Raw genomic sequence first — 14,659 nt, 5'->3', positions numbered from 1 at the left:
AATAAAGCCTCTGATGATCTTTCTTTCCATGTAGAGAAAATGACTGTAGTACCTCTGAGTCTGGAGAAGAAGATTTTTGAAATATTGGTTAATTTTCCCTTTGGGGTCCCGCCATGGCCCCTAGGGTTGGGGTAGGAATCCCAATTTTACAATTTGAAACCATCTTCCTCCAAGGATAATTCTCACCAAGTAAAAATAATTTCCTACAGAAAATTGTCAAAGTATACCCAATTTTGTAGCCTTATCTACCAAGGATGATTCTGACCAAGTTTGAACAAATTCCATCCACTGGTTCTTGAGAAGAAGTTGAAAATGTAAAAAGTTTACGCACAACGGACGGAAAGCGATCAGAATGAGCTTGAGCAAAGCTCTGGTGACCTAAAAAGCAGTTTATTTCTATTAAATGCGTCGATTATTCTTGTTGCCCCGAACTTCCGGAAGGCCCACAATGAATCTGTATGTGGGGGAAACCAGAGTACCTGGAAAAAAAACCTGTTTTCGAACATATTACCCAATACCTTTTCACGTCCGATACGAGAAAGAAATCCCGTCCGTTTAAATGAAAATAATAATAATACACTTTATTTCACGAGGATAAAAGAACCTGTAAAGCTGAGGCTAATCTACCACAGTGTCCGCTTGTTAGTAAAACAATGGTAGGTGTTAAAATACATACTTATAGAATACAAAACATATTTGTAGCAAAATTGAAAAGCGATTGCTCTATCTAATTCCCCACTTGACCAACGTTGTTCAGAAGAACACTAAAGCCTGTAGTCATATTTAGCGTTGAACATGACAAGGATTGGTTGACTGATCTTCTTTCTTGCTATTGAAAAAAATTGCTACATCTCTAGCGCTTGGTGGAGTGTGGCACATCCTTTCTCCAATGATAGGTGGAAGGTTCTTTTGATTTTAGTTTCATGATTAAGTCTATGTTAGTTTTTATTTAGTACAGTCTTGTAAATGGAATAAATTCTTGCATCTTAAAAATGCAAAGTTTCAATAAGATTATTAACTCTATAGCAGTTATTTTGAATTAAGAATCTCCAAAATACACTAAAGGATGGTTTCCCTTACACTGTCTTTAATGAAAATATTAAAAACAATGTACAAGTGACAACTTGTTGATTTACTCCGACACTTTACCGACACTTAAACCAACCCAAATAACAATAGGTTGAATTACAATTCATTAGTCCATCTAGTAACATAACTCTTATTTACATATACACTGTAGTGATGGTAGTGTTTTATATCCTGTGAAATGTGTTTGTTTGTTTAATATGGAAGGTAACTATACTGTCCTATACGATATTCAAATAAAACATGTGGAAGTTACCATTAGTTAACTGAAATATAAATTAACTACATCATGTATTACAGCATCAATCAGATGAAAGCACGGTAAACCTGTATCACACCAAAGATTTGAATGTTTAACTTTTTGCTAAACTCGACATGTATTTTTTTTTTTATAGTTACATTCAGCTAAACAAACGAAAAATCCCTCCCGGGCTTGCTGTATCTATATTCAGCCGGTAACTACTTAGAACAGTTGAAACTAGAACTGTAAGCCAAAGGCTAACTAATACCCCCGCTGCTATATAAACCAGAACTGTAAGTTAAAGGCTTACTAAGGCAAAGCATTGCAAAGCAATCCATAGTGTCCCACAAGTATCATGTATTCCGCACAAAGGGGCATAACTCCATCAAAAAGGGTTGAAATCCAAACGGTGCACAACTACATAAGATACTGATCATTCATTCAAAAATTCAATGAAATCCACCTGTTAGTTAAGGAGGAGTTACGCGGACAAGTATTTCACAAAAAGGGGCATAACTCCATCAAAAAGGGTCGAAATCCCAATTTAAAATGCCGGTGCACAACTACATAAGATACTGATCATTCATGCAAAGTTTCAATGAAATCCACCTGTTAATTAAGGAGNAACCCCCCCCCCCCCCCCCCCTAACTTCGTTGCGGGGGTATAATAAAGAATCCCATCATCCTGCCTATCAGCGTTTGGAAAGGATTCTTTATTCCAACTATCAAACCAATCTTCAATGTTTACAAAGACATACACGCAATGTTATCACCCGATATGTCAGGACAAAAAATATCTACACAATGTTATCACCCGATATGTCAGGACAAAAAACATCCACACAATGTTATCACCTGATATGTCAGGACAAAAAACATCCACACAATGTTATCACCCGATATGTCAGGACAAAAACCATCCACACAATGTAATCACCTGATATGTCAGGACAAAAAACATCCACACAATGTTATCACCCGATATGTCAGGACAAAAAACATCCATGCAATGTTATAACCCGATATGTCAGGACGAAAAATATCTACACAATGTTTAATATCACCGGATATGTCAGGACAAAAAATATCTACACAATCTTATCACCCGATATGTCAGGACAAAAACATCCACACAATTATCACCCAATGTCAAGACAAAAACATCCATACAATGTTAGGACAAAAACATCCACAAATTCATGTTTTCATCAGGGTATTTATTCAGACAATATATACAACGATAAAAAATCTGATAATTTAAAACTTGTTTACATCTTGATTTTATTAATTTAACAGAAAACCTCTTACACCAATAACAATGATTAAATAATAATGTCAGTTCACTTGAGACTTGTTTAGAGTGATCACCAACAGAAGCCTGCTGACCTCTCTGTAGCAATGTTAAACCAGGTATATACAAGACTGATAGTAGCCTATATAAACAGAGAATAGCATGCACAAAGAGCACAATTTTAAAGAAAATAAAGTGATTTTTGCATTGACTTCGGGAAAATACAGCAAAATTTTTGTTGGGGAACGGGTTTTATAATGCCCCCTTGGGGAACGGGTTTTATAATGCCCCCAATTCATTCTTAAATGATCACTGATGAAGAACTTAATAAATAGCGAGCAGAAAGAATACCTGGATGCATAAAATTTGAATAAAAAATTTGTAACATCATAATCAGCATCTAATATTCACAAATATTCATAAAGTTGACCCGAATACTGCTGCTCTTAATTAGCCAACTCCTGGAAGTCTGTTCATTATCATAAGGTTACCGACAAGATTTAGGAACTACATTAGCATAAAAATAAAGGCAACATATTGTCATATTTCATGAAATCAATTCATAATCAAGAAATGTATTGAACAGAAACGAATTCAGGATGTGGTCACATATATATATATATCAGCATAAAATTAGGAAATTTCATAAATAGACGACCTATTCACTTAGTAACAGTAAAATTGAGAGATTTCATCAATAATGAACCTATTCACAAAACCATCAACCTCGGATATGTGACGGGAACCAAACTATCAACCTCGGATATGTGACGGGAACCAACAGTATTGCAGATAAAAATATATTAAGCTTTGTCTCTAGATCTCGGATAAGTGTCTGTACAACTACAGCCTAATACTCGAATAGTGTTCAGCACCAATATTATCACACTAACTGAAACAGAATATCATCATCCAGGTCATCGTCATCATCTATATCTGATATTGATAATTCTTCATCGTCGTCATCATCATCATCGTCATCTGCAAAACAAAAACAATGAGCTTTTAAAAGTTTCATCTAAATCCAATAATTTGTTTACAAGATATCCACTGGAGATACACCTTTATGAACACAAAATGGCCACTGGCAGCCATATTGAATTCTTGATCCAACTCAATTTGAACTGCAGTGGGGAATTGATAATAAAATCTTCTTTCAAGAGTTATTGTGTAAACGTTTTGCACACATTACAGCTACAAACATTTCAACATTGCCACTTGCGCCAAATTAAATATTGAATCTGAATGGGACCAAATTTTGCGTAATACATGGTGTCAAAATACCAGTTGACATCACATTTCATTTCCACCAGTTTTTTTTTGAGAATGGGAATGATGAACCTTTCAAGCAGTTACACACAAGAAAAGCCATCATTTTAGAGATGAATTACATTCAATGAGGGGCATCATGTAAAAGTACCAACATGTCATATATCATAACAGGTTACAATGTGAATAACCTCCGACAAGCTCCCTTATTTACAATCAGGATATACAGGGACTGAATCCCCATGGAAAACGTTTTTGTGAAAACCAATTATGAATATATTTCTTTCAAATATATGCAAGTCATGAAGAAAGTTCAACTCTTAAATGTTGGAGATACAACCGAGTGCTTAGACCACCTAAAGTACCTTAATACATGTACTATTAATACAATGTGAGGATGTTTTGTGTTAACAGGGGAAACATGCTTCCATTGGTATCATTATATATACAGTTTTACCTCACTTGAACGTTACAGGCACTGTAGAACCCACCCCAGACCATTACAGCACAGGGTCTGTAGAACCCACCCCAGACCATTACAGCACAGGGTCTGTAGCACCCACCCCAGACCATTACAGCACAGGGTATGTAACACCCACCATAGACCATTACAACACAGGGTATGTAACACCCACCCCAGACCATTATGTCACAGGGTATGCATCACTCACCCCAGACATTACAGCACAGGGTCTGTAACACCCACCCCAGACCATTACAGCACAGGGTATGCAACACTCACCCCAGACCATTACAGCACAGGATCTGTAACACCCACCATAGACCATTACAACACAGGGTATGTTACACCCACCCCAGACCATTATGTCACAGGGTCTGTAACACCCACCATAGACCATTACAGCACAGGGTCTGTAACACCCACCATAGACCATTACAACACAGGGTATGTTACACCCACCCCAGACCATTATGTCACAGGGTCTGTAACACCCACCATAGACCATTACAACACAGGGTTTGTAACACCCACCCCAGACCATTATGTCACAGGGTCTGTAACACCCACCATAGACCATTACAACACAGGGTATGTTACACCCACCCCAGACCATTATGTCACAGGGTCTGTAGCACCCACCACAGACCATTACAGCACATGGTCTGTAACACCCACCCCAGACCATTACAGCACAGGGGAGGTAACACCCACCCCAGACCATTACAGCACAGGGGAGGTAACACCCACCCCAGACCATTACAGCACAGGGTCTGTAACACCTACCATAGACCATTACAGCACAGGGTATGTAGCACCCATCCCAGACCATTACAGCACAGGGTCTGTAACATCCACCATAGACCATTACAACACAGGGTATGTAACACCCACCCCATACCATTACAGCACAGGGTCTGTAGCACCCACCCCAGACCATTACAGCACAGGGTATGTAACACCCATCCCAGACCATTACAGCACAGGGTATGTAGCACCCATCCCAGACCATTACAGCACATGGTCTGTAGCGTCCATCCCAAACCATTACAGCACAGGGTATGTAACACCCACCCCAGACCATTACAGCATAGGGTCTGTAACACCCACCATAGACCATTACAGCACAGGGTCTGTAACACCCACCCCAGACCATTACAGCACAGGGTCTGTAACACCCACCCCAGACCATTACAGCACAGGGTATGTAACACCCACCCCAGACCATTACAGCACAGGGTATGCAACACTCACCCCAGACCATTACAGCACAGGATCTGTAACACCCACCATAGACCATTACAACACAGGGTATGTTACACCCACCCCAGACCATTATGTCACAGGGTCTGTAGCACCCACCATAGACCATTACAGCACATGGTCTGTAACACCCACCCCAGACCATTACAGCACAGGGTCTGTAACACCCACCATAGACCATTACAACACAGGGTCTGTAACACCCACCCCATACCATTACAGCACAGGGTATGTAACACCCATCCCAGACCATTACAGCACAGGGTATGTAACACCCACCCCAGACCATTACAGCACAGGGTCTGTAACACCCACCATAGACCATTACAGCACAGGGTCTGTCACACCCACCCCAGACCATTACAGCACATGGTCTGTAGCGTCCATCCCAGACCATTACAGCACAGGGTATGTAGCACCCATCCCAGACCATTACAGTACAGGGTCTGTAGCGTCCATCCCAGACCATTACAGCACAGGGTATGTAACACCCACCCCAGACCATTACAGCACAGGGTCTGTAACATCCACCATAGACCATTACAACACAGGGTATGTAACACCCACCCCATACCATTACAGCACAGGGTCTGTAGCACCCACCCCAGACCATTACAGCACAGGGTATGTAACACCCATCCCAGACCATTACAGCACAGGGTATGTAACACCCATCCCAGACCATTACAGCACAGGGTATGTAACACCCACCCCAGACCATTACAGCACAGGGTCTGTAACACCTACCATAGACCATTACAGCACAGGGTATGTAGCACCCATCCCAGACCATTACAGCACATGGTCTGTAGCGTCCATCCCAAACCATTACAGCACAGGGTATGTAACACCCACCCCAGACCATTACAGCACATGGTCTGTAGCGTCCATCCCAGACCATTACAGCACAGGGTATGTAACACCTACCCCAGACCATTACAGCACAGGGGCTGTAACACACACACCCCCAGGGTCTGAAACACCCACCATAGACCAATACAGCAAATGGTCTGTAGCGTCCATCCCAGACCATTACAGCACAGGGTATGTAGCACCCATCCCTGACCATTACAGACCATGGTCTGTAGCACCCACCCCAGACCATTACAGCACAGGGTCTGAAAGTTCCATGCAACAAAGTCTTTCAGTATTGAACTCGGACTAACTGCGTAGACGACCAGAGTATTTACCATTCAGCCAAATCTGCCTCTAATCTCGTGTCAAATTCTGATAGTTAACTATCAATTCTATCCTTGTATCTTAAATCTAGTGCCGAATAACTAACATACCTCCATCAATTTCAAAGGAGTCATTGGAATCATCTAGCGAGTCCATATTGAGGATATCATCCTCATCATCGTCATCATCCTCTAGCCCGTCGTCTTCCTCCTCCTCCTCTGGCTGGTCATCATCTGCGTCACGTAGTTTACCGATTTCATACAGCTTACACACACTCTCTTTAGTTCCCGTCTCAGAGAAGTCTTGATTCTGTGTCACATACAATAACATTGCTATTATACAATAGAGATTAACAAAACCCAAGAGAAAACCACGTGGGACATGATCTACTCATTAGAAAATATCTCTAACACATGAATGCTCCCCTACTCCCAAGAAAATTTGTGTCGGGCCAAAAAAAATTGATAACTTGGTTCTCAGGCCCGCACGCATTTCATGGCACCGTGCGCATTGCCAATTTTATCGTGAAAGTAATAAAAAAAAATCGTGAATGCGCCAGCCGCCATCTTTAAAAAAACGGAAAATTGGTCCCATGTTGTTTTTATTCGTTAGTCACCCAAGTCCCGAAAACGTTTGAATAAAGATAAGGATTGAGATACAGGCAAGCGTTAAAATGATCATGACTTATTAGTCTTGTGTACAAATGGTGCTCATTTCGGTACAAATAAGGAATGGGGGGTTCGTGATTCTCATCTGGAACATCGTGGGGGGATTTTCAGAGGTTTGCTCTATGACGGGTCTCTACACAACTAAAAAAAGCCAAGATAATGCCCACAATGAACGTTTTACAAACTACACAATAAAAAAAAAATCGCCCTCGTCTCGTTTTTGCCATGTAAAATGAAAAAAAAATATACCGCCCTGACGCATCTATTTTGAAAATAATTGGCCTGAGAACCAAGTAATTAATTTTACTTGGCCTGAGGGTTTAATATAAAATCTATATACCTGGTATAGTAATGGTGACCTTGGCCTTATAACTCCGAAGTACAAACTTGTTAAAAGGATTCTCATACTTGACCTTTGCAGAAAGTTTGATCACAAAATCTATATAGTGATAATGTTGTTCAGTAAAGCTAAAGGATTGGGATTTCTATAAATAGTAAGTGGTGATAGCCTTGACCTAGGAACCATGACAAACAGACTCATTCAAGGTATTCTCATCTATAGTATGATTGAAATGAAGCTGCTAGAACGATGACACTGAAACGGGACGGACTGGACAGAAACAGTCAACACAATATCCCCTTCCCCATAAACATATGCAGATTTTTTTTTCTTTCTCATATGATCACTGTCATATTCAGCATGTGAAATATTATGATATAGTTACTTATTCTGATGTCACAAAATCATAGTCTAAGTACTGCAACATTGAGACTGTAAACAAGGGAATAAACATTTCCCCTGCTAGTACAGTCAGTGTATAGCACAATGTGTTTCAGTGTGTCTTTAGTATAGAATGTGTTTTGCTGAAATGACCATGTTAAAATGTGGCCTTGTTTGGATCCACCTTGTTTTCTTTGTCTATCAAGCAGTGCATATATAGAACTACCTATTGGTAAATACCTGTACAAGACTTGAAACAAGTATTCCATAAGTATTGCCAAGCAATAACAGTCTGTTTGTTTGTGTTTTATGTCCTATTAACAGCTATGGTCATTTATGGACGTGCCAGGTTTTGGTGGCGGAAGAAAACCGTAGTTCCCGGAGAAAAAACACCAACCAACGGCCAGTAGAAAAGGGAAGTCTTTCCTCTGTTATAAAAAGTAACAAAAGTCTGCCATCTTTACGAACCTCTACTTCTGTAAGATACTTTGTATCTGAGTTTTAATAAAAAACTTATTTATTCTTTATATATAAATAATAATATTTAGAAAGAATAAAAAGATCTTGTATTTAGATATTTCTGTAGTAAGTTTAAGATTTCTTTTAATGTAGACAAATCTGGTCGTCAGACAAACCTAGTGTTTGTAAATAACTTCCTATATGCTGAAATAATATTTCCATCAGTGTTAGTGAACTTTATACCAGTCTTCTAGTATATTTTCTATTATAAGATTAGATTCAATACTCGCCAAACAATGTAGAGAGTCAGAAAAATACACTATTCGATCATAGAACTTGGAAAAACATCGAGCCAGACCGACCTAGTGATCAACTCCCGTTACATACTTTGTATACAGAACAATGTACATAAATATTTTCCAGAAATCTGGATTGACAGCAAGAACATATATCTAGAGATTATGTGCTAAGGTGACATACCTCTACCACAGCCAGGAAGCAATCAGCTCGGTCGGAGCACAGGTCTGAGATGGTGCCGGATTTAACATCAACGGTAGCTGAGGGAGAACCAAGGTGGCATAAGTAAGTTAACAGTTTAGATTTCAAAGACTGGAAAAACAAAAACAGTAAACCATACATTAACTTCAATTCACAGGTCTTACAGCCCAGCAAAAATCTAGAACATTATGCTTGAAAGAAATGTTCATCAAGAGATTTATTTTTCACAAAAACATTTCTTCCCTTCACAGCCATTAGATCTTATCAAACCTTTGACCTCGAGGTGAAGGTCAAGGTGACTTTAATGCATTAGAGTGGTGATGCAGGTATACTTCAAATTTTATCAAAATATCTTTTCACTGCTTAAACTCTACAGACTGCACAATGTATAACTGAAACTTTGCACTTATTTGACCTTCAACCTAAAGGTGAGGTCAGAGCGACTAAAATTAAGGGCACTACACATCCTCTTTATAATTCAAATTTCACCAAGTTATCGTCAATGGTTAAAATCTGTAACTCACACAGAATTTCATTGAAAGTTTTGCAGTTGACTTTTGATCTTGAGGTGAAGGTCACAGTGACCTTTGGTTAGATGCAGTTACACTTCTTCAGCTTCATCAAAATATCTATAACAGTTTAAAAGTTCAAGCTCGGGCAAGATTTATTGTACAATTTTGCACCTATTTGTTGCTTGGTTACCTATGGAACTGTAGTCCTTGGCATCAAAAGTTCGAAATGTAGACCCGTATGGACTTCTCACTTTTTCCTCGGCAGCATCTTGTTCCTGATCAATTTGAATAGCTGTATGAACAAAGAATGAAATGAACTAAGATCAATGTATAGAGCTTAATTCACTAAATACCAGTTGTAGCTCTACCCTTTTTTTATGTCACACTCAACAGATTCTGTAGAAGATTTAATTTAAAAAGTTCTACTTTCTTTCAACTTTAAATTTCATGTATTAAAATGCTGATTTATAATAGAGCTGTAAAGTTTATTTGCATATATCTATTTCTGTGTTTCATTACAATTCTGCTTAGACATCACAAATCTAATAAATGGGCAATATTGTGAAACTACAAAGAAATATATATCTATTTATAGATCTGACTTTAAGGAAAGATTTTACATCTTCTATGCAAATGTTTCAAAACCCTGTCACATTTGCTGTTAAACAAAGATGGTAGGAGTACTATCAGGGTTATATTGTGTAAATACATCCAACACGTTTCCACTAGGAGTAGCTTGGAACGACAGTGCCAGATGGATCAATGAGAATACAGTACATAGTCTACTCACCGTACATGATGTTGCCGTTGTGATTGAAGTGAATCTGACACTGGTCGAGGGAGGGCACGGTATGTAGGAGGTGATAGGTCCTCATGTCCCACTGGCACAACAGTCAGGGACAAACATTTTCAAGAAAAAATGACCTGGAGAGGTTGAACCAATAACACGGGTATCTGAGTAATCATGGCAAAATACTCTCATTCAAAGTAATTTTACATTAATATCCCCCTTTGTAATCCCCTCTATTAAAGCACAAATCTGCCTTTACACAGCAATTGGTTCAAGGATCCAAGGGACCAAGAAAGCTTCATAGGAAGTTGGTTCAAAGGCCAATACGTGTAGCCTATGTGTATCATCTTTTAATGACCAGTAATTGTATATATGGTTCTAGGGTGGTGAAATTGTATTGGAACAGGGTCCATTGGGATGGAGCCAGACACTGGGCATTATCATGGTTCCATGTCTGTTTGGAACTTAACAAAATTGACTGGAAGCGTGCCTCCGTGGAGGGGATCAAAAACTGTACAAAAGGTGGGGCTGACCCAGGTAGGAACTGTAACAGATATTCGAGGGCTTGTCACTAGACATGAGCTTATTGCTGGATAAATACAATACCAAAAGGCAGAGCCAATCCTGAAAGCTTCATGTCCAGCAAATGTGTTGTATATGGTTGTGTGGTAAGGATCACAAGCATTTCTATAATTTGACCCAAGGACAAAGTCCCTAGTGGTGGGCTAGACCCCACAGTCAATCCTAGAAGTTAATTTATATTTCATAGGGTGGACGTTTCAATCATTTCAATGTTATGATCCAGGGACTATCTTCATGGGTGGGGGGGCGGACCCCGGGCAAATCCTGATAACATGATTGTGTTTGTATCATTATGCCAATCATATATGTTCGGATATGGGGAATTTAACCATTTCACCTTTATTTTCATCAAATCCAAGGAAGTAGAGCGCCACCGTTTGTTATTTTAGAATCATAACTACTAGCACAGAACAGCCATGAAAGGATACAACTTCGGAGTTGATAATGATCTCCAGTCCCATTGGATGGAACACTCCACTCACAAATTGGTTAAATTTGTCAAACTTGTGGATAGGCTTTCCTGATCGAACATCCCATAATACTCCATCGTTGAGCACCATGTCATCAGTGGGGTTGAAGGTTGCACGATTCAGCTGGTAGTTGTTGGCCAAGTTAGCATCGTACAGTTTCAGCAGTTGGCGACCCGTAGCCACGTCATAGATCTGTGGAACAAGGTCAGAATGATTTTAGATCTACACTTGTAAGGTCATGGCCGCTGATATATATCTAAGGTTAACAGTGTCAAATCAATATCTGAACCGTTTAAGGTTATCAATTCATATCAAGGGTTAGTAATGACAAAAGATAATTATTGCAATCAGGTCAAGGTAATTCATGTTAATCTAGAGCTACTAAGGTCAAGGTCCTTGACCTAGATCTGCAGTTTACAAGGTAAGATTATTTTAATTAAAATTGAACAAGCTCAAGGCTTTTATTTTATATTTGAAGACAGGTAGGTCAAGATATAAAATACATAAATATGAAGATATGCAGCCAGCAATGTTAAGATCATGGATTTAGATCTACATCCAACAAGGTCAAGGTCATTGATTTGGATCTAGTGCTAGAAATGTCAAGGTCATCTATCTAAATATAAAGTCAATTAGGTTAAGATCATTGAATTTTAGATCTGCCGGCAGCAATGTCAAAATAATTTTTAGATATTGGAATAGCAAGGTCAAGGACAAGGACAATGATTAAGAGCCAGTAACATGGGACAGAGGGACAGAGGAGGAAATGTAAGCAAACAACAAACTAAATGTTAGTTTTTATTGTCCTCAAATGCAATGCCTTTATTTATTTGAACTCAAGATTAACTAAAATTCTTTTCATAGCAAAGGTGACTGTGTATTAAAAATAACTGAATGTATGTGTCTAACACATTTGATTGCAAGTTATTGATATCCAAGATTCCTAAGTACAGGTTATGTAAACTTGGTCCTGTTCAGGCAGACATAAACAAATCCTGTATTCTGTTCCTCAGTGTTGTATGGCACCACACTTGTGGCGGTAAATATGTATACAGAATAAAAGTGATGAGTAGACTTACATGTGCGGTTCCATCCCTGGTGCCGATGATTCTGTCTTCTATGTGTTTACTAAACTCTACATAGTAATCCTCAAATGAATACCTGAAACAGGAAGTCACAAATCAACCCCTCACACCACATAGCAACCCTTTAACACACAACGGACCCTTTGTGCCTAAAAGTCATCTATACTCAAAAATAACCTCCACACCTCAAATTGTCTCTCACTTCCTCCAATGAACAGTCCCTGCTTCTTATCAACCCTCAACTTATAACAGTCTAACAAAAGCAGGGGAAACAAAAGAAAATATCCAAATGAGTGTATGTTGCAGGCTGATACATATTGGTTTGTCATCAACGCCATTAATGTTTTACCCATCATGCCTAATTATGACCTACTTGCTGTCCAGGACATCTCCGTAGCTCCACAGACTTGAGCCGTGCATGTTTTCCCACTCCACCTCGAAGGACGTCAGGACCAGCCCGCCATCCTGTAGTCAGAAATGTAATAAAAGATTATATATGTTTTAAGCATAGGTCGAAACTGTGCACAAGTTTCATATATGTATAATACAATCACTTCTTTACACATCATGTTGGAACAGAACAGAGACTATGTGCATGGTCTCACAAAAGGATGAAAACTTAAACATTTAATTTGTATCATGTTACAACATTTATGAAACAAGTTCTATCATCTTCTACCAATCACTTTTGTTGGTCCTGACAAAACCTACAGCCGAATTTTACACAGCAGGAAACATGAATACCTGGAGAAAACCTATGTGTTAGGGCAATCAACCTCTGACTTTTTTAAGGTTCGGTCGAGATATCATGAGTGAAAGGTGAGTGCTCTAACCACGGCACAACCAGACAACCAAGGATAATTAGTATATGACATTATTTCTGACAAATATATGCATAGATATATCTTAAATGTTAACTTCTGCCCTTATCCTTAGATACTGGTATAAGTTACATATTAGTCGACACAATTATCAAATAAGACTTATAAATGCTTAGCGATGTTTAGGGTGGTGCAGTGGATAGCACACTTGCCTTTCACCAAAGCAGTCAGGGTTTGATTCCCCGATCGGACGTGAAAAGGTATGGGGTCACCTGCCCAACCACGTGGGTTTTCTCTGGGTACTCCGGTTTCCTCCCAAAATAAGACTCCCTGCACGATAACATCCGGGCCAACAAGAGTGATTAATATAAGTTGAAATAACTGGTTTCATAATTGTTGTAAAATAAAACAAAGTTTATATATTTAGATGTTCAGAGTTACTTACCCTGGACGGTTGACATTTGGTTATGGGAGACGTGTGAGCACTAAAGCTGACTGGCTCCTGAAACAAAATGTTGGTAATAGTGTTACTATATTTTCAATCAATTTTTGTATCAAAGTTATGGATCAAGTGTAGTTAATTTAGAAAAAATATTTCATTTGAATTCTGGTTAATTCTATATCCCTAGAAATTTTCTGTTAAGCATTAATTTGAAGGTGTTTTTTTTTAAATTTAAAGTGATTAATTTCAGTTAACTATAAACAATAGATTCATTTCACATTATGTTGTATTTTTTCTTAAATTTGCATTGAGCATTGATCATGATTCTAAACGGTAATTCATAACGAACAAAAAAAAATCATTTTCTACAAACGGTTATTCATACCGTATAAAACATAGTGCATAACGTCAGATATACATGTCGAGTGAAACACAAATTATTGTCTTCTAATATATGTACAAAGAAGTTAAATACAGGGTGAGGGGATTTAACCCCAGTAGCCAGGTCACTACAAGGTGAAGAAGAGGACCCAAAAATAGCACAAGTTTGATGTCTTTAAGTAAACGAAATTGAGAGGATTCTGTACATTCATTAGGGCAGCCCACACTACTAGTTTTAACTTTGTATGATGATTCGTTCTCAAGTTATCATCAAAACAAGCCCAACCAAGCAGAATTCTATTTTTAGCAACCATGACCTTGACCTCTGCCCCAAATCAATAGGGTTCTTCACATCCTTTAGAGCAACCTACACTCCAAATTTGAAATTTGTATAATTATTTAAGTTATCCAGTCAAACATTACAAACTGATGGACTGACGG

At 38.8% G+C, this 14,659-nt stretch overlaps 1 protein-coding gene across 1 annotated transcript in view; it reads right to left on the bottom strand.

The window, feature by feature from the left end:
• Nucleotides 1-2,527: 2,527 nt before the first annotated feature.
• The window catches only part of LOC110457269 (DDB1- and CUL4-associated factor 1-like), a 42,622-nt gene continuing 30,490 nt past the window's right edge, over nt 2,528-14,659 (bottom strand). The window contains exons 29-37 of the mRNA XM_021508472.1: nt 13,841-13,897; nt 12,948-13,039; nt 12,569-12,650; nt 11,448-11,681; nt 10,438-10,528; nt 9,838-9,939; nt 9,118-9,194; nt 6,900-7,098; nt 2,528-3,599 (exon numbers count right to left, since the gene is read on the bottom strand). Of these exons, the coding sequence (XP_021364147.1) occupies nt 3,502-3,599; nt 6,900-7,098; nt 9,118-9,194; nt 9,838-9,939; nt 10,438-10,528; nt 11,448-11,681; nt 12,569-12,650; nt 12,948-13,039; nt 13,841-13,897 (1,032 nt within the window). The 3' untranslated portion in view covers nt 2,528-3,501. The remainder of the gene's footprint in view (nt 3,600-6,899; nt 7,099-9,117; nt 9,195-9,837; nt 9,940-10,437; nt 10,529-11,447; nt 11,682-12,568; nt 12,651-12,947; nt 13,040-13,840; nt 13,898-14,659) is intronic.

Source organism: Mizuhopecten yessoensis, unplaced genomic scaffold, assembly GCF_002113885.1.
Source record: "Mizuhopecten yessoensis strain PY_sf001 unplaced genomic scaffold, ASM211388v2 scaffold9073, whole genome shotgun sequence".
Lineage (NCBI taxonomy): Eukaryota > Metazoa > Mollusca > Bivalvia > Pectinida > Pectinidae > Mizuhopecten > Mizuhopecten yessoensis.
The sequence above is the reverse complement of the archived record's forward strand: the minus strand, read 5'-3'. Positions and strand labels throughout refer to the sequence as shown.